This window comes from Mycteria americana (assembly GCF_035582795.1).
Source record: "Mycteria americana isolate JAX WOST 10 ecotype Jacksonville Zoo and Gardens chromosome Z unlocalized genomic scaffold, USCA_MyAme_1.0 Scaffold_30, whole genome shotgun sequence".
In the NCBI taxonomy this organism is placed as follows: Eukaryota; Metazoa; Chordata; class Aves; order Ciconiiformes; family Ciconiidae; genus Mycteria; species Mycteria americana.
Genome location: NW_027445437.1, coordinates 2,476,759 through 2,503,474, shown reverse-complemented (window position 1 = coordinate 2,503,474; position 26,716 = coordinate 2,476,759). Strand labels below are relative to the sequence as shown.

At 43.7% G+C, this 26,716-nt stretch overlaps 1 protein-coding gene across 5 annotated transcripts in view; it reads right to left on the bottom strand.

The window, feature by feature from the left end:
- NEDD4L (NEDD4 like E3 ubiquitin protein ligase) overlaps positions 1–26,716 on the bottom strand; it is a 564,086-nt gene that overhangs the window by 138,564 nt on the left and 398,806 nt on the right. For 4 of the 5 annotated variants that reach the window (XM_075489077.1, XM_075489078.1, XM_075489076.1 and 1 more), the window contains exon 2: positions 23,751–23,824. The exons of the other annotated variant lie outside the window; for it this stretch is intronic. In XM_075489077.1, the coding sequence (XP_075345192.1) occupies positions 23,751–23,824 (74 nt within the window). The remainder of the gene's footprint in view (positions 1–23,750; positions 23,825–26,716) is intronic. 5 annotated transcript variants of the gene reach the window in all.

The following is a 26,716-nucleotide window of genomic DNA, read 5'->3' as shown; positions in this document are numbered from 1 at the left end:
GGCCACAATTTCAGAGACACTTTAAACGACCTAATTGAGCACTGCTGCTAGAAGCTGGCTCACCCACCACTTGCTTCTGTCTCTGTACTCTCCCCTCATCTGTCAACAAACATGTACCTCACACAACAGAGATGAAACGGACAGGGAAATGAACTTGGGTTAAACTTGGGTTAAGCCTTCCTTCCTTCAGTCCAGGCTGTCATAAACCCAGACTAGGTCCTTCATCCAGTTCACCACAAAGCCTCATAAATGCTTGTTCTGGTTGGTGAAGAGTTAGTGGGAGGTGGAATGAGCAGCTAAGGCAGAGGACGATGGGACTTGTCCCCGCCACGCGACGTGCAGGTCTGGTGAGGCTCTCAGACGGAACTGCTTTGGTCTCTCCCTGCTGCCCTGAGGAGTCCCACTGCTGCCACCCCCTTTTGTGTCAGATGGGACAAGGTGAACCATTTCACAGGACCAAACTGAAGATGACTGTTAGCTATTTTTGCCAGTTTTCTTCTCAGCAAAGGGAAGAGTGGTATGAGCAAGACTCTGGCAGTACTGATTTAGCAGGTGTAAACTGTCATCTCATCCTCAGGAAGCTTGGCTCACCACCGAGGCTGTTAGCCCATTCACCAGCCATAAGTCACACGAGGCCCTTGTGTCCTCAGCTGCTGCAGGCGGATGCGTGAATCCTGACACGGGAGCAGAATGATACTTGGCGAAAGTAAAAGGCAGAAAGCAAAGGAAACATGTAATTAGTCTGTGGAATTCACTGTGGTTAGGGAATTAGCCAGGTTCAAAAGGGACCAAGTTGGTCATGTGCATAATAAGAGTAGTCAGCTAATTACATCAAAACCTTTGGAATCCTCTTACCTGAAGTCTGATGTTAATCTTTAGCTACTGAGGTAAAACTGAAACGTATGAGAAGCACATTATTTTCTTGATAATATAGGTTGAATTAGCTGGTAGAGATCACTGTGAAGGCCAGACTTCCAACAACCTCAGATAAAAAAAGTCCTGAATTCAGACTTAAAAGGAAATTGAACTCAGGACAGTCTGCTAAGTATGAGGTTTCAGTGCAAAGTAAGGAGCTGGCTATCTTTTACCTAAATATATTCAGTGATCCTTATTCTGCAACATGCACTAGGAAAGAAAATAATACCCTCACAGGCAGGGAGGAAGGCTATTTTTCTAGCTATTTCACCCCCTTCCCATATGAAATCTTTACCAGGAGCAAACCGGTTTCATGGTGATTCCTCCTCTTTTTCAGCACCATTCAAACCCACCCCACAGTCTGGGAAACAATATCACAGGTTAAAGAGCACTAAGAAACAAGAAAGAAGAAAACATAACACGGAAAATGACTTATTCCAGGGATGCTACTCCTATCAGTCTAATTTCAGTGCAGCACACAGCTGCTATGGGCAAGCCTCACGTCTTTCAGAGAGAACGTCTTTTGTTTTGTGCAGATGGAAACAACATGAAGCTTGATACTGAAGAAAGCCATTATGCCAATGCCCCAAAGCACACTGTGTGTTAGTGGGAATGGGAAACAGTAACCAGACCAGAAAAGTAAAAGCGGTATGGATTGCCCCATAGCCTATAATGTCTCAAAGTGCAAAGTGTTGTCACGTGGTTACTACTGGACAGACACGTTTGCCAGCTTCCTTCCAGATGTGTTCCTACAGATGCTTTTAGCATCTGTACTCACAAGGCCCAGAGATTTACAGGCAGCTGAGATACCATGATCCCCATTGCTAGAACAGACCTAAGGGACAAGCAACATGCTGTGCTTGAGCTCACGTCCTGAGTAGTGCTTTCCAAGACGGCTGAGATGGCTATGAACATCTACCTTAAAAGCAACAGAAACTGATGAGTTCTACTGACTTCCAAAAAGAGAGAGGTCTGATCGTCTCTCTCACACAAACATCTACTTTTGCAAAACCGCAACTCTTATGGATGATAAAGTCACACGAAACAGGTAAATGAAGACCTCCTCGCCCAATATAATTTATCATTAGAAATTTACATGGCAGATCCTAAATAACTCTAACTTCCACTGGGACAGCTTAGAACACTCAAGCCTTCGTCTCTCTGAAACCACATACATCATGCCGAGTGCAACAGCAAATACCCTGCAAAAGAAGCAACTGTATTTCACATTGTGTTATCCTCAGTGCTAACAAAATAAACTGAAGAAGTGTCAGTTGAGGAAAGCAAACACATCAGTAAGGCCAGTGATGGTACCCCTATTTTCAATAACTAAAGAATGGATCTTCAGCTATTTCAGAAAAAAACCCACATACTGATTGTCTCAGAATTCCATGTAAATTTCTAACCAGAAATGTGTATTTTAGCAGTACCAACTTGAGAGAGTGACGTCTTGTCATAACCAGCCACAGAAAGTTTGTATAGAATCAAGTCAAGTGCAAAATGTAGGCAAAATAAAGGAACTAAAACATCATTCAGTAGCTTCCACCCTCACCTCAGCATCTTCAGCTCTTTGGGGCTGTGTCAGGTATAGCAGAACAGCTACTCGCGCCTGTTCTTTGTCATCTGCATCATGCCATCACTATGGCGAGTCCTCCTGTTGTCTCATTTATGGGGACACTCCCAATACCGAACAGCCAGCCTTAACAAACACCAGTGAATGTACACAACAGCAATGAACAGCGCTCTCACAGATCCTCTGTCCTCAGACTGATCCATTACTCTCCCCTGCAACCCTCTCCCAGCTGATGCACCAAAGGTATTTTTCAGTTAAGAAAATAAAACAAAAAAAAGGCAATTCTTTTCCTTCCACAGCATGGTCCTCTGTGTAGGATAGTTTCGATGGAAAGATAAACAGATCTGAAACTGTTCATCAGACTGGGCAAACCATTCCTCAGTGTTAAACAAAACACAGTATTATTCTACAGGAGCATGGTGTAACCTGAATCATTAGCATGTGAAATAAGACAAAACATTCAAGACAATCAGTGGAGACAAATTACTAGTAAGTTAGGGATGATCAAGCGTAGCATGCTGAATATTAGGACAAATGACAGAAGAATACAGCAAAGAATGAAAAATTCATTATTTACATTGTACAACACATGACAACATCTTTTAAATCTTGACTTTCAACAGCCACAGAGGACATAGATGGAGACATAAACTAAAAATTCACAAAATAAATTACTGACATTTCTATTATGTTTAAATTTTAAGGAAAGCAGCAGAAAGAAAAGTTTCTTGCCCTTTATCCCAAGTACAGAAGATAGCAAGTTCTGTGCAAAAGCACTACTATTAAGAGAGTTGAACCACTGACCTCTACAACAGGAGGGGAAGTTGGCAACAAGGGTTGGGTTTAATGAATTGAATTCCCCGGCGATTACTGTGTCAACAATTGAATGGAAAATGCAAGTTATGCAAACACCTCATAGAAGGCAACTGGCCTCTACTGTTTCCAATGAGTAGCAGTCACCAACATCCTACAGGTTTGGCAATGACCTGCTGCCACATCCTTCGCTGGTGCTGGCCAACCCCATTCACATGAGCCCATAAACCTCTAAATGGCACGTGCACTATTAAAGGCCACAAACCTTTAAAGTCATTAATAGGTAGAAGGCCAAAACTGTTAACAGGAACATGATTCAATCAGCCTTTCCCCCCCCTTCCCAGCTGATAGGTAAATGTCTATGTCCATTGTTTCTCCCTGAAATATTTGATTTCATTATTTTCTTTCCCAGGTGACAATTGAAAAGGTTGTGATCTCCAGGGTCAGCGTGCTCTCTTAGCCACTACCCTTAGCAAGCCAGTCCTTAACTAATGCTTTTGAAGGATGTGGCAACACAGCTATGTAAAATCTGCCACTCACCAGAAAAGGAGATGCATATCGCGTGCTTATTGCCCAGGAACAAAATTTCATTTATTACTCCTAAGAAATGCTACATGACTCTTCACCCAACTGTATGAGGTAAGCCTGAACTTCTATCTGTCTGAGCAGCCCCCTCCTAAGGGCTTTCTCCCAGAAATGCAGGAAATTTATACTTTTGAACAAAATTTATCCCTGATCTGAAGCAAGATATTTCTTTTTTATCTCCTGGTACAGATACGGCTACAGCTTCAAGACAGCATGCATGTGCTATCTTTGCTAAGATAGTTTCCGAATCTGCAGTTTAATTAAATTGCCTTTCTACATCTAGAGTGGTCAGGAACCGTAAGTTGCCAAAAGTTCCCAGAAACCAACATTTGTGAGTGCCACAGGAAGTCTACTTAATTAAAAAGGAATTACTACTAAACAAGTGAGAGTATAAGACTGAATACCACGCCAGTGACAATAACTATAATCCAGCCCAGCAACATCTCGATTAGGATTGTCCTTTTCGGAGACCCACCTCGCTTTCTACAGTCTCCCTCCAGTCTCAGCAGACAGCAGCTGACTCCAATCCTCTACACAAAGCCGCATTTCCAGCACGGTGCAAGGCCTAAACTGAACAGAGTACAGGCTCCGATGGCATCTGGCACCCGGTAACTGACGCTATCAATATAAACGAGAAATTCCTCATGCAAACGAGCAACTGATTCAGCCTCCGGCTGCCCTTGCCTTGCACCCAACAGCCACGCTGGCCAGGAGCTCTGCCAGGCGGGACGCCCCAGACCACTGCTGCTCCTACCACATCCACGTGCAACCGCTTCTGGCAAACCAGAGCTCCTGAGACCTTCTGTTTTAACCACAGCTCTTTGCCTTTTATTATAAAAACACACCAAAACCGATATTAAACATGTTATTACGTTCACAAAGCAGTTAAAATGGCCAAACTGCCTGTGCAACCTTCGTGCGCAAGCGCTGTGAATCTGCGAATACACGGTCACACACGCTTTTGCCTCCCACAGCTGCACCTTTGCATGCAACGTGTGCCCACATTTTTTACTTCAGCCCATTTAGCCTTGTTCTGAAGACTGAATGATTAATTTCCTCATAGACTTTTCTCAGGCTCCAATTTCCAGGGTATTAGACTATTTCACAAGCATTAATCCTGCCTCCCCAACACCTATAGAAACCAAGGGCTGGCACTTTTCCACATTTTACAATTAGCTATCCAAGACACTGAAAAGAAAAAGAAAACAAAACCTCATACACTAATTTTCTGTGCCGCTTTTCTGACCTTGATGTTTGCAGGGCTGTTTCTCTCACTTTCTCCCTCACTCCCCTGCCTGTCTGGTGTTTTTGCCCTTTCTCAAACACGCTCTTCCACAGGTGCCTCCAGCGTCGCTGACAGGCTCAGCCCTGCCCTGCGCTGAGGCGGCGGCAGAACTGCCCAGAACCGGCCGGAGCCGGCCCTGTCTGGCAGGGGGCAGCCCCGGGCTCCCCTCAGAGGTCCCCACAGCGCCGCTGCCAGCACCTGGACACGGACACCCAGCACGACGACACCCTTAAAATCCAGTTTTTGAAGAGTACTTAGTATTCCACAGCATTTTATGGCTATAAAAAAGAAGGCGGACCGCTTTCTGCTGGGTTAGTGAACTAAACTGGCTCAGCACATGGCCCAGCAAGAACTCGGTGCAGGAACTGGCACGGGCCGGCACGTCTGGGGCTCGCGGTGAGCGGAGGGAGAGCAGGCAGAGACTTCGGGCGTTTCCGAGACGGAGAGCTGCAGGGTGGAGGCACGTTTTCACTTCTCACCACCATGCTGCTCAGAACCAGCAGATTACAGGAGACTGCAGCAGGCCCTTCAGGTTCACCTCCTGAAGACAGCACTTACAGACACGAGGCCATAGACATGAAAATCTGTTTCCTCTCCATCTCACAACAGGATTTTAGGTACTAAGTATTCACCCTTACTGCAATCACATCCAAAAAACACATATAAAATTTACAGGGTTAAGTGAACTCGTGCCACTAGAGGAGCCAATAGGACCATGCTTTAGGATGTTCAGAAAAGCCATGGCTTTCATCAAATGTCTTCATCCAGCAGAGACTGAAGAGATCCCACCCACAGCCTGTCCCAGTCGGTTACAATCATGTCCCAGCTGGGTACAGCTACCCCCCAACACCTCCCCACCTGCCCCGCTTACGGGTCCTCTCCTGTCCCTGCTCCCGAGCCCACTCCTGTCCGAAGGAGCAGCCTGAGCTACCCTGACAGGAGCGGGCAGGCGTCAGCGAAGCAAGCCCTCCGACCGCAACGGGTCGGGAGGCAGTCGCACACAGGCAGTTTGGCTGGCAGGTCCGCAGGAGCAATAACCTTCACCGGGGGGAGCAGAAGTAATGCCAGGAAAGGTAAACCTCTTCAGCTGGTATCACACTAATGGTACTCAAAATACCCATTCCCCACAGCTGCGTTAGGAAGGCAGTTACAGGATGAACTAAGTGAAATCTTGACATGCACGAAGCACCTTTCGTAACAGAAATATCACCTTCAGTAACAGAAACACACTTAACAGCAACATTTTGTATGCCAGAACAGGAGGAAAAAACAAATCAAGCCAAGAAAATTCTTCCTTATTTTAGAGATGATAGGAAATTTGCCATGAGTCATCAGCTAAGATTAAGTTCTTAGTTACAAAGATGGTTATTTGTCATAAGAATGTGTTTATTAAGATGGATTTAAGAAAAGTGTGTGTGTACAGGGGTTAGTGGTTGCCTGTCAAAGCTCTGCAGCTACATCTGTAAAAGAGAAGGCAGCTGCTTTCAAATAAGGCAAAGGGAGGCTGCAGACATGAATTACCAAAGAGAACAGCTTCAAGAACACTAATCAAAAACCGCTGCGAGGGGGAGTGCAGTTTTGTTCCTGTGTGCTATTACTCATTGTTGCAATGAGGTTTTGATGAGATTCACCATCACGCTTTCCATCTTATCAAACTGCTCCTTCTGGCAAAGCAGGTACCAGGGAAGGCAGTGAAGTGCAGGGCTAAGATGAGTGATTTCCCCACAAGACAGTTGCACATCAGTCTACAGTGTCCCACTCAGTAAATATTTACACATCTTCTCAGACATACAAGTAACTGCTAAAATTAGGAAGTGATCTTTTAAAATGGTTAGTTTTCCAACTCTGGTCACATAGGTCAACATTATCTCTCAAATAGAGGACTCCTGAATAAGCCCCATTCTTCATTTTATTTCTATTCTCTGTAGATATTTATAAAATTTGTATAAATTTATAAAACATTCACATGCAACACAGCATGTTAAGTCACACAGTCTGCTGTGTTAATAATGGGCATTGGGTAGAGAAATAAGTGACTGGGCAGCATTTTGACTGCATCCAAACTTTGAGGCAGAAAAAGGAGAACGAAGCCCTGTCACATTAAGCCAGCTGTAACACAATCAAACTTACAGTCACTATAGAAATACCGCTGACTACTCTATCTGCTCAATGAACTCATGAAGAACAGGACCTGGGGGTCCTCGTGGACGCCAAGCTGGCCATAAGCCAGCGATGTGCCCTTGCCACAAAGAAGGTTAATGGTACCCTGGGCTGCACTAGGCAGAGCGTTGCCAGCAGGTCGAGGGAGGTGATCCTTCTTCTCTGCTCAGCACTGGGGAGGCCACATCTAGAGTACTGTGGCCAGCGCTGGGCTCCTCAGTACATGAGAGACATGGGCATACTGCAGGGAGTCCAACAAAGGGCCGCAAAGATGATAAAGGGACTCTCTCGTACAAGGACGGAGAGAGATCTGGGACTGTTCAGGTGGAGAAGAGAAGGCTCAGGGGACCTTATCCATGTGTGTAAATACCTGATAAGAAGGGACGAAGATGAGGGAGCTGGACTCTTCTCAACGTTGCCCTGAGACAGGACAAGATGCAATGGGCACAAACTGAAACACGTGAAATTCCATCCGAACAAAAGAAATCTCTTCTTTACCGTGAGGGCGATCAAACACTGCAGCAGGCTGCCCAGGGGCTGTGGATTCTCGGGCTGTGTTGATACTCAAACCCAAACTGTACGCAACCCTGCACAACCTGTTCTGGCTGATGCTGCTGGAGCAGGGGTTGGACTAGAGACAGCCAGAGACTCCTCCAACCTCAGCTGTTCTGCAATTCTCTAATAAATTCTCTGAACAGAAAGGTTTAGCGGCCTCTCATGTCAGAGAGCTCAATCTTGCACCTCAGAGTCGAGAAACATTGCACAGCACTGTTAGAAACAAATGTTCAGAGAAATGCACCCCTGTTTTCAGGGGCCCTATTCAATGATGGAGCCATTAACTGTAGCATTACCCTGTACTATCAAACTAGAATCAGCTCCTGAAAACTGACCTTGGTCTTGGGTTTCTATATCAAAACACAAGTTAGAGGAAACAAACTTCTAAATGAAATCTAAAACTTTCCAAAGTATAAGAAAATTCTTAATATCCAGATATGCTGGAAGTTATGCATTAAATCTGTGCTGATTTCTATGGTAAAGTACACAAGTACAGATAAAAGATATTAAATGTTACCAGAATAACATTGTTATCTTCTGACAGTATGTAAACAATAGTGCAACACTTTAAGACCATCACAGGCTTAAAAATTTGTTATGTTTAATTGCATTATATTATTTATTGCTCTATTTCTGCATCAATTTATTCAATTAATTTTCAATTAAAATAGAGTATACTAGTTCTAGAGCAGCACTTCCATATATCTACTTCAAAGCTTTTTACAAAGGAGCCCAAAATTGCAATCCTCTTCGTACTGTTTGGAAGAGTAAGGAACAGAAAAGGAGAGCCAAACCTTGGTCACCCAGCCACGATCTTTTACTTTTGCTACACAGCTGAAAATTTAGCACTACGTTTCCCGATATTATTGAAATATCTAAGTTACCTTCTATTCATAAAACAGTTCAAGGACATTATTTTATTTACTACTCAGAACAAGAACACCATCATCTTGGTTTTCTGTAGCCCAGAAAACAGTAATCCAATAGAACTGCCGCTTTATAGAAACGTAATCAACATCAAACCCAGGGCAGCTTTCCTTTAGCTGGGGTAAGGAAAAGAAAAAAGGAAACTGCGTGGATTTGTCTCATAATTTTGCCGCACCCCCTCCTAGGTATAACTGTTAAACCGAGTCACGAGGGCTACGCACAGGCACACACTTGCACGCTCTTTGCGGTTCTAATAAGCCTACTTAAAAAAGGCACCAAAAGTTACGTCTGCCACCCTGTCCCTAACTCACCCGACAATGATTCCATAGTGAAGCCCTAAGAATACAGAAAGACTGACGGTTTCTTGGCAGTGTGTCCAAAATACAGCTTTGGGCTGAGAGTGCACATCACTTTCCTCCCCCCAGTAGTGCAACAGTATTTATGGAGTAATAATACTTGATTGCCGGGATGGGGACAGACACACAACTGAACAGGCTTTAAAGCAAGATGCAGTGGCAGCTGCGCAGTCACACAGGCCACAACTGTGCAGGCTCACCGACATTATGAAACGGAGCATGGTTACTTGGGCTAATGGAAGTCTGGGTCCAGAAACTCATTCAGAACAGCACTTTGTGGACCCAGCAGCAAGGCCGGTCCTATCAGGCCCCTGGGGCAGTGAACCTGTTCCCCAGCAGGGCTCTTGTCCTTGCGAAAGAGGGCAGCCACGTCCACCTCCAGTACGCCTGCCGACCTGCGTACCGGCACCTCAACACCCCCAATCCCCCTCCACGCAGAGAGCAAGTTAAGGGCTGGCTTGTGCACCCCAACACCACAGGTGCCAGCCCAGGAGTCTTCCGAGACAGAAACAGAGAAATGAGTAGTTACAGCATCCTGGTTAAATCTGCATTAATAAATTCAATTGAGAGGGCCAATTCACCATTTATTACCTCCTAAAACATGGACAGAGGTAGCTGGGTGGATGCTTTTCCTTCTCTCAGGTAGCATTGACAGGAATGAAACAATAAATTGCATGCCACTATATTCAAGCTCCTTGAGATATTATTTTAAAAATTATTTCAAAAATGGAGCTCACAAGTTGGGACAGGCTGAGATGTATTTATATCCTGCCTTTCATGCCCACAAAGAGTAACTGGGATACATGAAACTTTCTGGATAAACTCATCTTGATGGAAATCTACCCTCTGCAAACATTAAACCTGCATCAGGATTTCCATCGGGGGAAGCGAGGAGGAAAATAACTCAGTTCTTTAGATCACTGACAATGACAAATGCATGTAGAATCTGTTGTCTTTTAATGCACATCAGAAGCACTTACAGCAACAGAAACTACACTGGCCAGCAGCAAAATTGAAAAGAAAAAGGGGAAGAAAAAAAAAAAAAAGGGCTGAACAAAAACTAACCACCAAGTTATACCTGCTCCAGTTACTCACAGAGAAGTCGGGAAAAAACCGCTAGTGCTAAAGCAGTTATTTTTGGAAGTGTCTGCATTCCTCTCTACTTTCTTCTCTCCACGTTTGCCTACACTGCAATGGCTCATGCCGCCCATAGCTTTCTGCACATCTCCACCTCAGCAGCTCCCGTGCCTTTACTGCAGTCACAGCCTCCAGCCAGAGCATTACCCCAGGAGCTGGCTGCCCCCCAGTCCCACTCTCCTGGCTCCAGAGCTGGGGAGGAGGCATTCACCCCCCCGTCACAGGCAGGGTGCTTCGAGCCCACCATAGAGCAGGCACGGGACAGGAACTGCTGCCTCACCAAGGGGCACCCGCACACAGGGGGACACGCTGACAAGTCAGCGTGGCATTGCAGGCTGTCTTGAATTGACCATTTGAGGAAAACACCTCAAGAGACACTGGCTCCCATTAACCCAGATCAGCTCACCTTTTCATCCACAGCTATCACTACACCAGTCACTGCACGCAGCTGATAGAGAGGGTCCCCGACGTCAGGCAGCTGTGGTCCTCCCATCCTTCTTATGGCAGCCAGGCGATGCGCCACATCCATGAGCTACCAAGCAGCTTTAATCATATGCTCATTTGTGGCTAAACCATCTCCCCGAACCAACGTGCAGTCCTGCTCGCCGTTCCACGAGCAAGCAGATCCACACCATCAGGGCACGGCAAGCAGGAAAAAGGGCCACAGCAGCTGCTACTTAAGTCAGCTTAAACTGCCACAAGTTTGCACCTGATGGTGCAAGAGCCCGCCCTCTGGAAAGTGGCAGAAATCACTGTTTCATTGCATCAACATGTGCTGCTCATCAGCAATTACTGTTTTGAACTCATTATTGCTAATACTGACCACACAGGCACACCTGGCTGCTCCCATTCAACGGCAACACTGAACTGCTGCACCAAGGCCCAGGTTTTATGAGAAATGCTTCTAGCAACCTCATTAGTTTTGACATGGTTCTGTAGTGTCAGAATCTCCTCACATCTTACATCAATAAAAAATAACTGTTGTGCTACCAAGACATGCAAAACGTTCTTCCAAGTTTTCTCAGGGCAAAAAGCATTGTTTGCAGCACTTGCATTCCCTATTTCACTGGTCTTACCTTCCATAAAACTTGGAGCATATTCTTATCCATAAATGATGGTTTTATTTATGTGCTTATTTCTACCAGCTAGGTGAAGATTTGGACAACTGCAAGAGGGGCAAGTAAGCAGCTGGGACAAAAGGTAAAGCTGCAGGAAAAGAGTACTGTCTGGGGCCGCACAAGGCCCCTCACACCGCCTTCCCCACCATTTGGGTTTGCTGCTGCCCCCGCTGTCCCCTCCTGGGGACGTCCATGTCAGCGCTGCCTGTGCTGGCAGGCACCGGCATGACTCAACCAACCGCCCTGGGCTCCCTCACACCTGCCACAGTCTGCCCGTGGCTCCCAGCACTTGGGTTAGTCCCCGACAATTCCTGACAGGGTACCACACCTTATTGTCACTCAAGGAGACACTCAAACCTCAGAACTGTTTTTGTTTTTCACTTGCATAAATTGTTGGTTCAATTGTAATTTCTGTAAAAGCAAAAAAATCCCTGTGGTGTCTTTAAACGTGCAAAACCCCATGTACTGGAGAACTACAGAACAGAAAGATGGTCCATGACCCAAGCACGAGATGAGATACAACAGAAACAGATGGGTGAATATAAGGAAACAACAGACAGCACCAGACAGCGTGATGGGATATACATTAGCACCAGTCCCTTTGGCTATTAGCTAGGAATTTGCAAGCTTCACCACCGAAACAGAATTTTATGATGACCAACACAACTGAAGTACACTAAGCAAAACCTTGTTTAAAAATTTAACGGATTATTGAGAGCGCCAGACCTCACGAAGCAATCACTGACAGTAGCTAACAACCTCAGATGACTGAGAGCAGTAGTCTCAAAGAAAGTAGGGTGACACAGTCAAAGCAGCAAGTTAGGGAAATGGGTCCCTCTGCAACAAACAAATCAACGTATACCAACCCAAGCAAGAAAAGCAGGATGTGGAAGTAATTGAGATGTGGGATGGTGAGAGGCAAGGAGTGCTCCAGCTTACTAATTTATACTGAAGAAATCTGCAGACTTCACAGCCTGGACATGCAGTTACAAGCGATGCAGCCACACAACACAGGCAGCGATGCTGCTGCGAACAGAGAAACATGAGGCAGCACAGGGAGTGATCTCTCCCCTCAAGTCCAAGGAAGAGATCAAAAGTTTTCACAAAGTTCGAGCTGAAGGTTCAAACTTAGGGGAAAGGGAAACTTATGAGTGTGGGAAAAGGGAAAGGTCCAGGAAAGGGACGTGCCCAGAAACAGACGCTTGTGTTTCACCAGCTGGTAGGAATATACTGAATTAATAGCTCTATACACAAAAAATAAGCTATTCAGCAGCAATTCCACTTCCTAATCATGACCCTAGTCTTGTGGCCTGCTCACTGCCTTCCTATGGAACTTCATGCAGCTCTCTGTTTCTTAGGGCCTCCTTCATACCTCAGGGAAGTGGAGGGAAGATTACCTTGGAAAAGGACAGGATGGGAAATAAAACACCACAGAGCCCTCAGCTGGTCGTTCATGCTTCAGAGTGAAAAGCCCAGAAAGGTCAGTTAGCTGGATCAAGGAGAGCAGCATGGAAGGAGGGAATCCCCAACCACCCCGCTGTCCACAAGGTCTAATCATACCTCCGTACGAGCAGCGTTACCATCCCGTTTGGTGTCAAGAGCTGTGGATCCTTCGCATTCGCAGGGCATTTCACCTTACTAGTTCTGTTCACGATGTTCTGAATCGCGCAGGGAGAGGTACCGAGCACCTTAAGGATACACATGCTGTTATCAATAACGTTTGACTTCACTAAGCTGCAGTGTTTAATGGAAAGTCTTAAGCAAAACTTTAAAAGTTGATGATTGAGCAGCAACTTTATTCTGCAACGTAAGATGCAAGGTTTTCCCTCACAAGATGCTTTAGTATTTTCCTCTTTTAAGGCAATAATTTCTGCCTTCCTTTTACTCAGCCCCACAGAGCAGCATACGATTGAGACAAGTGGTTTTCTTAAAAACGAAATGCCTGCCCTCATATAGTGTCTTTAATAAAAATTGGTTTTACTATTTCTTCAAAAAATAGGAAAATTTTCCTTTTTGAAAGGAAAAAGAAGTATCGAATTGCAATGGATTATTCCGAATTTACAGGAGTGAGGCTTCCCTGGCACTTCAGTGAAAGGCTGACACAGCGGTCAAACACATTCAACTCATGTGGGAGATCTGCAGAGGTTTAAGAGAAAGACACCGCAACTTAACATAAGCACTCATTCTCATTAATGCTTAAGCGCTAGTGCTTGAGAATCAGTGCATAAGCACTAATTCTCATTAAACAAAGACTGAAAACAGAATAAGAGCCGTCTGAAATCTAAAGTCTGGACATCCTTAAATACATATGCACAATCCCAGGCCTGAAAATTTAGGACAGAAAGAAATACTTCACACACAAAAGAAAAACTCCACAAAAGAAAGCTTCTCCTAGTCTGACAGACAGCTGTGCTAGCATCGTCCTTGCAAACGATGGGTAAGCCAGCTGGACTTTTGTAAGAACATCTGACCTATGGCGGTTGCATGCTTTCCTAACTACGAGATGAAAACACAGCTACAGGCTCACACTGTTGAGCAGAGTAGCGATGTTTATATTCATTTATCAAAGGAGAAACAATACGATTACGCTGGGACTGTTGATTAGTTCAAATGAAGTAGAAATAAATATACAACGCATCCTGGGAAATTGTCAGGCATGGACAATCTTTCAACTATAAGATACAAGACATTACTGAGTTTAGAAGGAAAAATTAAAATATATAAAAAGTAGAAGCTGCTGATCATTTCAATCCATTCCACTTAATGATTTAATGTGATCAGTAGAACAGGAAGAAAAGCCAGAAGTTCTGCCTCAAATATTTAAGACCAAAAGGTTTTCCTGAGCAGATTTTGTCCACATGGCCCTTTTTCTTTTAAGGATACCAGATTCAGGTGAACTAATAGCTCATAGCAGATAGCAGGCAGGTGGGAAAAACTGGGCAGCTGAATACAGGCACTTCCATTTTCAAACAATGAGAAACATTTTAAATGTGTGTATCTGTACACAGGAAATTCTCTGACAAAAATTATTTTTCACTATGCCATTATAAACTTCAGGAAGTATTACGGAGTCTTCTTACTCATCAGCCAGACCTCATACTTGAAAAAGCAGTATTTCTCCATTTGATATACTGATATCTGATATACATACTGATATACATACCCAGTGCATCCTGAAGAACATAATATGTATAAATGGATAAAACCCTGCTGATTCTGCTGAAAAACACGAAAGCCTGATTTCCTCGAGAGCCATCAAAGTGCCAGCTCGTGGTAACAGCTGAGGAAATTCTCTGGTGCCCTCTGCTGCCAGCACCCCCAGTGAGCTGGCACGGCACCCGAGCCACCGCGCACCCACCCTGCGGGAAGCCTCCCTCCAGAAAAGTAGAGCCGCTGCGCCAAGGTAGTGAAGGGACTGGCACACCTTATGCCCACACTTGGCAGCCTCCTACTCCTTCACGCCACTCGCCTGTAGGAGGCAAAATCAACATTATGGTTTCATAAATAAAAATATCTTATCCAGCTTATTTCTCCTGAGCAGGCTCTAATCTCTTCTGATAACATCACTCTCTACGACCCACCACTAGTCACACATTTCAGACAAGTCTTTGTTTAGCTGTCCCTTCAAATGCTTTCTTGAAGTAGAGCCCAAAACATTTCCTGTGACCATAGTCCGAGATTACGCGCCTGGAGCTCCTGGCTCACTCTGCATCGCCCACTTCTCCTCTGACCTGCTCGTGGGCGCTGTCCCCTTCTGTCACGCCAGGGAGATCAGGGTGTAAACCCAGCCACCCCACGAACAGCTGCAGGTAAAGTGACAGAGCCAGGACAAACTACGGTGCAGGGATGGAATGAGCCGCAGGAGCAGACAGACAGGGACTTGGGCTTCCCGTTGCTCGCAAATACACAGACTGCAGCGTCTTCACCTTTCTTCACCACCACCACTGGTAACGTCTTGAGGAAAACTGCTCAAAAACAGTGAAGGGTGTGCCCCAGGACTACCTGATACCACAATTATTTGAGCATATATCTTGCAAATCTCTCAGGAGATGCTTAAGAAGACAAGAAATTACAAGGGGACTTACCGAACAGTAGGAGCGAGAAGGAAGGAGACAGCTCTGGCTCTTGCCCTTACTGAGGTTACATACTGCATATACTGAGAATATACTACCACCGACAACTTCTGCTTTCAGAAAACAACCACCTCTGCCTACATTTGGTCCGTTTCTCCTCCTTTCCAGGCAGGCAGGCAGGCAGGCAGGCACACCTGCTTTAGACATAACACTGAATGAGTTCATTTCAACGTTTGCCCAAGGCTGCTCTGACCGCCTTGTAGTTCTTATTTAAGCAGACTAATTTAACAGGTAAAGCACAAGCTGCGGGTGCTAGCTGAAGTTAAGGTAGTGCAGATGCTACCTTGTCAAAGATACCGCTTTCTTCAGGACATCCTCACCATCCAGTGTTTTACTGTCAGCCTCCAAACTTTTTCTTTCTCACTCCTTTGCCTTCCAAAGTACAGCTTGGTTTAGATTTAATGAAGCTCTCAATTGGCTTCTTTCCCTTTCCCCTACTCTGTAAATAACATGTTCATTTCTACTATACTAGAAAAACTTCCATTTTTTCACTGCGAATCGAGCTGTCATTTAGAATATATTGCCAGCAAACTTCCCCCCTCCAATGCAATAGTGTAACTAACAGCCATGTGTTGAATCGTTCACCATTTTAAAAAAAGACAGTGGTGATAGGAACTCATCGTGGTTTCATCCCAATGCCTACGAGAGCACTCATTCAAGTTCACAAAAATAAAAAGTCTTATTTGATTCTTATTTTTGTTAAAGTACCATACCACATCAAGATTTTCTAGTGAAATTCAACTTGGACTGCCCGGTGCTCCGTCGAAACATAGCAAGTGCATGGCAAATGAGAACGTTCCATAGCTACGGTGTGCTCAAAGCAGAGGTAGGGAGCAAGCGTACTGCTCTCCGGGTAAGACTAAACACTTCTACTGATCAACGGCATTGCAGAGAACTCAAAAAGTGGAAGGTTTGTCTTGCTATGAATATTCCATTTCTCAAAGCCTTAAACCAGCAGAAAAGTGCTTTATAGTTTTTTCTTCCCCCACCTAGAACAAGGGAGAAGAAACACCGTATGAACCCTATCCTACCTGAGCAACTGCCATCCAGCCCAGTGGCTTTGTTGAATTCAGTCGTTTGCGAGGTTTGCAGTGCAGAACTCTCTGGCTTTGCTCCGCCTCCAGGAGCTCCCCGGGACGGGATAGATGCAGTATTTTCATTCTGGCATATATGCCCTTTTGCACTACTGAAGCATTTCTCCAAAAAATACTTCTATGGATCTAGCTAATGTAACATTTTACTGGGTAAGATTTTTGACTAATGGCTGATGTCAAAACCCATTTTGTTAGGCCCACCACAAAAATAATTTAAGAGTTTGAGTTTTGTCTGGTTTTAGTTACAGCAAATAATTTTAAAGGAAAGAGAAGTCCTGGATAAAACCCCTTCCCTGCTGGGCTGCGTGTTAAGGAGCAGCAGAGGGAGCGATCCTGCTCCTGCAGACAGCGCTGGTGAGGCACTGCAGAGGCAGTTTGTTACGAGTCAGGTTGTTTTAAAAAATTGTTTGGTTAATTTTTGAGAGACACTCAATTAATCTGTCTGTGCTTGACAAGGAGATATCAGTACAAGAAGGAGAACAGGCTGTTTTTAGAACCCAGTTCCAAGGTAGCACACTCGTGGGGGGGTGGTTCCAGGGGTACAGCTGTCACCAGAATTTTTCCATTAGTAAAACAGGATATACCATAACTCGCATTAGACTAGAAATAGTGATAGTGGACTTAAAAGAATAGCTAAAAGGTAAACATTTGCTGTCTTTGTCATCTGCAAGGCATATTCACAGTCACACGTGCTCTCCTTCTGTTGCCAATCCACAGTAACAGAATACATACGAATTAAAGAATTCAGCCGCGCTTCAAGTAGCCTTGTTCTCAACAGGGGTACACAGTATGATTTAAAATACCACCAGAAGCCTGGAGCCTGCACAACCTAGCACTAGCACCACAACCGCTGAATCACCGACCTTGGACACAGGAAGTCAGGGCAGAAAAGAGACTTGCCTCTCGGCTGCGGGCTTTTCAGGAAAAGGTAAAAGCGGTAAACCCAGAGGCAACCCATAATAAGCTATCATGTCACTAGAAGCATAGCTTCCTGTTAATGAAAAAAATCCGTAATTTTAACTGAGAAGCACTTTACATTTTTCAACTTCCAGACAGCCCCAATTTCCACTTCACAATTTAGAAGGCAAAAGCAGCAACTAAGAAATTCCATCAGGTATCTCCATGTACAGTATACACACAATCCTTCCTTTCTTTCCACAACGGTTAGTTTAAGAACATCCACACCATAGTGTCTTATTTCACATGACCAGTAATAAACAGAAGACATTTTTTCTCATTTATACATGTGCATTCACCTTTATTACTTATGAGTGCATTTGTGTGTATATGCAGAAACTGTATTTATAGGAATTGTGTCACCACTGTGCCAAATAACCCAACAGCCAACCCAGTGCTACCGTCGGAAGTGCTCTATTTACTTATTTATATTTTTTTAAAAGGGGAAAAAAAAAAACAATCAAAGACGCAAGTCTACACTGGATGTACCTTCAGGGAAAGATATAAACCTGTTTGCTGAGGCAGACCATGCTCAGCAAACAGATCAAGTCACTAGGGAAGCGCTTCTACTGAGATTTCAGTAATACGGAAAGATATTCGGGAGAGGAAATTTCACAGAATCACAAAATCGTATAGGTTGGAAAAGACCTTTAAGATCATCGAGTCCAACCATAAACCTAACACTGCCAAAACCACCACTACACCATGTCCCTAAGCACCTCATCCAAACGTCCTTTAAATCCCTCCAGGGATGGGGACTCCACCACTGCCCTGGGCAGCCTCTTCCAGTGCTGGACAACCCTTTCAGTGAAGTAAAATTTCCCAATATCCAGTCTAAACCTCCCCTGGCGCAACTGGAGGCCATTTCCTCTTGTCCTATCACTTGTTACCTGGGAGAAGAGACCGACCCCACCTCTTTACACCCTCCTTTCAGGTGGTTGCAGAGAGCGATGAGGTCTCCCCTCAGCCTCCTTTTCTCCAGGCTACACAACCCCAGGTCCCTCAGCCGCTCCCCATCAGCCTTGTGCTCCAGACCCTTCCCCAGCTCCGTTGCCCTTCTCTGGACACGCTCCAGCCCCTCAATGTCTCTCTGGGAGTGAGGGGCCCAGCACTGAACACAGCATTCGAGGTGCGGCCTCACCAGTGCCCAGTCCAGGGGCACGGTCACTGCCCTGCTCCTGCTGGCCACACGACTTCTGATACAAGCCAGGATGCCATTGGCCTTCTTGGCCACCTGGGCCCACTGCTGGCTCACATTCAGCCGGCTGTCTACCAACACCCCCAGGTCCTTCTCTGCTGGGCAGCTTTCCAGCCACTCTTCCCCAACCTGTAGCGTTGCATGGGGTTGCTGTGGCCCAAGTGCAGGACCTTGCACTTGGCCTTGTTAAACCTCATAAAATTTCATTTTATATTCCAAGGTTCTCTAGGCAGTAACTGCATTTGCGTGCAGTGACTTGCACAGCGCAGCCCCGGTCATGATATTCATAGCATCATTCCTAGTATGTGAGTAAAAACAAAATAGTACTAAATAATAATTGTTCAGTATGTTGCATAACTAAGATTAATTACATTATAATTTGCACTAATTACATACAAGAATACTAGCTGAATTCATGAAGACGTTACATTTAAGAAGTTGAGAGGGAATCAAAAGGAAATAAATGTAAAATAATGATGTATATAATACAGTATATGTCAGGTGGTAAATATACGTGCCAATGCACTAGACAGCAACAAGACTGTGATGCGTCTTTCAGAGTTAAGCATGCAAAGCCAATACTAAACTCACAGAATTCCAGTTCGCAGTATCTATTAGTCATCAGTATATATCAAAGGCTTGTAATTTTACAGGGCAAAACATAAAACGGATTATAAAAAACCACTTATATCTACCCCGACTAGCCGCTTAACGTCCACCTCAACTAAAACTACGCAGATGAAATTCATCACGTTTAACCATCACCTCGGGTTGCTCACAGTTGCTATTTCATTCTGCATTCTAGTATACTTTGTGTCACTGTAATCATAACTCTATACATTTCGGAACTCTTCTGTATCATTAGTTACTATCGAAATGATTTCATAAGCCAAAAAGAACTTCAAAAAAGCAAAATCAAAAGCGTTGAGTTTTCTTTATTGTTACAGTCTTCAGAAGAAAAATACTAGTTTCTCTAGTGCTCTACGCTGCTAAGAGACTTTCCTTGGATTTAATCAGGCAAGAAACAGCTTTCAGACTCCACAAGCTACAGGCTGTGTTTTATAATGGTAAAGTTGATTAAAAACGTAAGGAAAACCCACTGAGATGCAAAACACAAGGTATGACTTGTAGTTAATCTTTCACAGTTACATGGTAACTTACTCCTCTGCCCCAGCATGAAGCCCTGCATGACTCTACCGCAAAGAGGCATGCCAGCTACTGGGGCCGTAACTTTGCAATTCTAACATGTTTTCAAATTACTTTAGATTAACTCATTCTAAAGTGTGTAACTACCTAAAATATTTAGCAGTCACTTGACCTTCTTTCTCCCAAAAAGAACATTACAGAGATCAGGAATTTGTCCTCAACACTTGACTGAATTTCTGAAAAGAGACAAAAACCCCCACGTATTTGTCCACAATCCAGAAGCACCGGTTAGGAACGACATGCAGAAATGCTAACGTTTCATAGCGTGCGGGATACCACCAGTGCGTTAAAATCCTCAGACCGTGCCGTTGTGCCTTTGGGTGCTGCCGGCTTCTTTGCTCATTTGCTCAGCACAATGCAACCCCGTAAGTCAGCCCTGTCCAAACCCTGCCATTTGGGGCAGGCAGTCTCCAACTATTGCAGATAAGAACAGGAATGAGGGAAGCAGGAAGATTTAAGAGGAGACCAGCTGCTGCGAGAGACACCTTCTGTCACAGGTATGGAGAGGATGTTCAGGAGGGAAAGCGCAGAATTCAGCTGTTCCTCCTTCCCTCGGCCGCACTACTCATGCCCCGGGGGTGTTCTGCACCTACCGAGAAGGTCCTCAGCACGGCCCACTTGGTATTCTCACCCTCTGCCACGTCTGCTGACAACGGTGTCGGTTACCACGCACCGCCTAGCAGCCAGCACCCCCTGCGTTTGCAGATTCAGATTATTTACTTTCACATCAGATATTAGCCTGTGGCTGTGTGCTAAAAGTGACACCGTAACAAAAATCAACTTGAGAGAGATTTGTGACCTCATGGAAATTATTTATGGGAGAGGGAAACAACGGAGTGTCAGAGTCCACATCCACACAAAGAGACGAAAATACGCATAGACAGGATTAGTTTTTGCTATTTTTTTAGGGATCCTGAACAGACACCACACAGTAAAAAACTATGTGTAGAGTTCTAACACCCGTAAATTTCCCTTATCCTCTCGTTTAGGTCAAACATTACATGTTTCTCCTCCATCGCCCCAAATGAGAATTTAATCACCTACCCCATACTGATCCTCAACAGAGCTGTTAACAGGATAGTTATTACAGAACGCACTCTCAACAGCTGTGTTGGAATGATACTACCTGTAGCAACTTAAATCATACTTAACATTCAAGCAGCATGAAATGTTAGTATCTCAGCAAGGTATGCAAGGCCCCTAAAACAAACAGAAAAATTAAATTGGAGATTTAACTAAAAAAGAAAACTTTCTGAAAGCTTGCCAACGCAGCAATACAAGCACTTCGCTAAGTTTATAATACACGATGCTGTTAGTCTCAACTTTTTCTGAAGAACTGTTTAAAACAAAGTTAAAAACATAAGTTGGGAATATGTTTTTAACTCTCTGGTTTTATGGAAATCTACTGACTTGAGACCAATTTACTTAAATATTTAAGGGCCACATCAATAGAACTCAGTTCAAATTTCACTTAGTTTTAACTTTATGCATTTTGAAAGATAAAAGCTATTTTTACAATTTATCAATTCCTAACCAAATTTTAGGAGTTCTTTTGAACACGACATCTTAAATATTTACAAAAGTTCTATGAGAAGTATGGCTGAAGGAGATACTACAATGCCGGAGATTCAGCTGTAAAGTTTCCAATGTATCCTTTAATGAATCAAATGAACACTAAAAAGATTCCCCCGCTCCTCTCAGATTACTTCTGTGAATTTGCCACAGCACTTTAATATCTTGAAGTTCCTCTTAATGAGCAGATTCAACATTCCAACCACCAGCTTTGCTTTTTTCAAAAGAAGTGGTAAAATTTAAAGCTCTGGGAATAATGCAGAAACAAAATCCAGCCAATTAGATACATCAAGTAAACCAAAGAGCTGTAATGGTATGAAAAGGCCAAATTAAACAAGATCTAGAAAAAGCAAAGTTAGCATGTAAGTATGGCAATTCTAGGCTTAGTGTTTGCAATAGAAATCTTGTTTTCTCTGTGCCTTAGTCCCATCTCTTCTCTACAATTTGCTCCTCCTCTCTTTTATTTTGGTACTGCAGCATCTCAACGCCAACCGCAGGAGTCCGTGAGGTAGATGCTAAGGTTGTGAGCAAGCAGTAGTACTCCTATAGTGCGACCCAGCGACACTATTAACAGTACTACCTTGGGTCTTCTCAGCAAGCACTACGTGTCCGACTACATCTACACATGAGCTGCTTCTTTTGTTGCTTACGGTCAGCATCAAAAGCTGTTCTTCAAAATAGCAAATTTGGGGAAAGAAAATAAAAAAGCTTTGTCTTACCATATACTGCACACAGCTACCAAAGGAATGTTTGTTGCAAATTTCACAAAAAAAATTAAAGTTGATTAAACTTTTAATTGCTGCTTTCATGTAGTTTCAAGCTAGATACACAAGCTAATGAACAATTGTAAGAACGATTAAAGAAATACAGGAAAATCCACAGGGAGGCTCATTTTTACATTAAGAAATTAGTCATTTCAATAACAGCTAAATTGGATACCACTAATTTCAAACTGATAAAAAAATCCTAAGTAGATTGGAGCATTTGCAGTAAAGAATTTCCTCATACTTAGGCTTGAGATAGCAAGAACGTCAAACCTGAATTGACCTTTGGAAAAAAAAAAATTATTGTTTTCCATTCGTTTTGGCTTCAGAACCAGCTTCTCCCCCATTTACTACCTGATTTGATTCTTCAAGTCATTGCACAGCAAGCCTAGACTTGGAGAAAAGCTATTCCTACACCTGTGACTAATTCTTTCAAAACAAAAAACTTGAGAACATCCAAAGTGACTGTATCTGAATCTTTCCATTAGACCATTTAAAATCAGCTTTCTTGCTTGACAATTGTTATTTTGGCCAAAGACCAGTGCAAACTATGGTCTGTTCGCCCTGGCTTTTGATACACAGATGAACAGGGAGGCGATCATATGAAGACTGCCTTAGGCACTCCAAAAATTTCTCTTTTCCCTCTCAAGTCCCCAGTTTAAAACTCAAGGTGGTTCAAGGCTCAACTGGAATTAAAACCTGGACTTGCCATAGCCTAAAACAAAAGCACTAAGTCAGCACAGTTCACTGAACTCTCTTCTACGTTAGTACTTACTGCTAGCCTTCTCGTGGCATAGGCTGAACAGAAGAAAATGCTTTTATTGCCTTTCTCTCTAAAAGGTGGACTCAATGATCCTTATGGGTCCCTTCCAACTTGAGATATTCCACGATTCTAAGGTACCATCCTTAGGAACTGCAACAGTGGCACCGGGATATGTCCAAGACCAAGAAAATTCACAGTCTGGCTACCGAGTCAGACTTGGACACCTGGCATCCGAGAGACTGGTACTGAAAGCCAGCAGGGAAAGTAGAGCTTCCTCGAAACAAGACAGAGGGTCCTGCTGGCTTTTGGTCTTCCCTGCATTATGTGGGGCATATGGGGAGATAGCTGGGAGTCATTTTACGTATTGCCAAACACTGCCAGAGTTGGAGCTGCTCCTCACACGCTCAGAGCTAAGGCAGACGGGGAACTCGGGAACGGCTTCCTGTGGTGGGAGAGGGCACGAACAGCCACTGCTGTGATGAACGGCTTTCTTGCCAACACACAGCCCATAATCTGCATTGGTTGTAATCAAGTCATAGGATCTCTCATCACATTTATGAACAATCAATTATAAAGTGTCCTTGCTCTGCTAAGTTTATTCTGTTTAAACGCATAAAATAGTCAAGGCAGAATGCCTACCTGGCTCCGAAGATGTCTTTTTTCGCTAGATCAATGCCAGAAACCACCTTTACCCTGAGGATACGAGACTCCTCCTGTTAATAAAAAAGAGAACAGGTTTAATGTTTATTCAGTAATTCATTTTGAAGACCAACAGTTCACAAGAGGTTCAGCTGTGAATGAACTCTCAGCCTTTAGATAGCAGAAGCCTTTCCTAAGTAGGATTTTGAAAAGAAAAACCTCTTGGAAGGAGGCATACACTTTATCTGCTAAAGAATAACCCGAACCCAAACATGAAGAGCATCCAACTCCAGTCAGAGCTGTTAAGAGTTAAATAAAAGCAGAGTAAGAGTAGATAACAGTAATAACATCATAGTAATAATAATGTCACAATAATAGTAATAAAAGTAGAAGACAATTTGCCGAGCAGGGCCATTTCAAATCCTAAATGATCCATACTGCACAGAAATTCATTCATTCGTTCTAAAGCTGTCTCTTCAAACACACAGGAAAATATTCATAACATTTTTGTCCAATAATGCTAATACCTCTTGGTCAGAGAGCTGTCTGTGGTTTAAAAAAAGGGTGTAAGATTGAAAATAAATCCTTAAAATTACGTTGTTTAAACCTGTCTCACCGCCTTGGTATATACAGAGCTCAAAAACAACTTTCAATGACACATGGCAATTTCTGAAGATGCATATTACTAGGACATCAACCTGATGCTCAGTTTATCACTTCATTACGTTGAGCTCCTGAGGAACATTGGTATTAATGGTATTTTTTACTCTATTTTTTTTCACCCTGTTTGACCAGCTGATTTTTGCTACACAAAGAGGCCACCAAAATGAAATCTGGAAAGGATCCTACAGAAACAGGTTCTGCAGTCACCCCTATCAGTTATACCTTCTTCTCCTCTGATAAGCCTGCCAGAACTGCAAGATGCAAGATTCAATTACGGTAATTTGAGACTCGTTCCCTGAAGCTTGTTCAGAAAACAATAATATTTTCCCACAGGTTTATCCTGGCACAACCATACTACACCTACTCTATTTGCTTTAGATAGCTAAAAGCCAGACAGATTTGTTAGCTGTATCTGAGATTTCTGAGATCATTCGGAAGGTCAGAAACACCCCAGAAGCAAACCCGTACCTGTCCACCCTAATCCCATTCCTCTGGAAGGAGTCAGATTACTTCAGAGAAAGAAAAACAAGTGTCCCATTGAACCTGTTTGCAGGGCAAGTTTCATCCTGACACACATCCTGCCGTAGTAACTGTGCTGCATTAAAACAAAAGCTGGAGGATTTAAATCCTTTCTGAAAATTTGTTTGTTGGTATTCTTTCCAGCAGCACTTAACACTGTCCAAAGTAGTTTCTAATTAAGAAAACAGGATTCCTTCCTAAAAGAGCCTAAAGCTCACCAGAGAGGTGAACAGAACAGTATGTGAAAAAGAACAATTCAATGGTGTTACATTAGTGGATATTGAATTTTTTTTTCATATGTTAACTTTTTTCAATCCATTAATGTCAATACAACACGCCTGGTCACCTAGAGCGGTTTTAATAGACAAAAGGCAATGAACTTGCCAGTTGTGATCAAGAAAATTCCTTCATTAAGAGAAGACAGCACAGAAAAAAAAAAAAGTCAGAAATGGAGACTATTCTGACCTTACTGAAGGAGAACCGGAGGACAAGAAGTTGTAATACTAAGTAGAGAGGGACGGAAAGAGGGATTTCAGACAGTTACTATATTATCAGCGCTACTCAGATTTCCTCCCACAAAGTCCAACACCAGCTGTGCTGGAGTGGCACCTTACTTCTGCACTAAAATCCTCTCTGCGTATTAACGGAATTAAAAAACCCATATTTAAAGAAAAAAAAAAAATCACAGAGCAGGAAGTCCAACTCCTGGAAGATCCCTAATTCGGGTCCTGCAAGACACAAACGATGACGCTCCAGACTACCCAAACAGAGAGGTTCTCAAAAACGTACTTGAAGTGTCACTTCCTACTTTCAGTCCACCAGAAGACAGCCCCTGCTCCCCCCCTGCATGCAGGCGCTCAGCCTCTGCCAAGTACTCCACTTTACCAAGCAGCAACAGTGCTTTTGCAAATGTTTGTTCAAATTTTCATATGCATGAAATATGTGATATTTTACAAAATAATTAGAACACCTCAATTAGTAACAAGGCCTCACCTCTCTGCCCTCAGAAGTTTTCCTTCAGTCAGTAAGATACTTACTTTGATAACACCTATCGTATACAAGGAGCAAGGTGAATTTTGGATGATGCAAAATTCTTCTGCAGAAGATGACACTTAAGATACAGTACTCCGAACCATAGGAGTAGCTGTTCAGACAGCTCGTCTGTGACGTAATTCTTCTGTAGCGCACCGAACTTTTCTTACCTGTATCATTTTGTCTAAAAGCATTCGCAAAAGCAGCATAACACAGGTGCATTCATGTGCACACATGCATAAAAAGCATAATAAAAGAATATTCCAGCTCGCGCGACTACACAAAACCTCCAATGATACAGACGAAGCGTTCCCAAACTAAGGTTGCTCAAGGAACACCACGGGTAGCAGCGGAACCAGAGCAGCTCCCAGCTTCCCAGGCTGCACAGGGGCTGACACCTCAAATTGGTATTCCTCGTCTCCACTGCCTTAGCTGGGAACGCTGCTGCGGGGAACAGCAAGACTGAAGGGCAGAAAAAATAAGTTTTTCATATTTTTATGCTTGCTCCTTGTGTCCCAGTTTCTTCATTTCTCTCCAAGTATGCTGTGTCTAGGTAAAGCAAGGAGTTAAATTTTCACAGCAATAGAGAGGTAATCTCACCTCATTGTCCACCAAAAAATCAGATAAAGGCTTGCTCGGCTAGGCACAGCGAGTGACTTTAAACACAGAGCATCAATTACCTGGCACAGGTTTCCACCCACCCTCCTCTGAAAAGACTGGACAAGAAAAGAAAATCAGGATTTTAGTTTGTT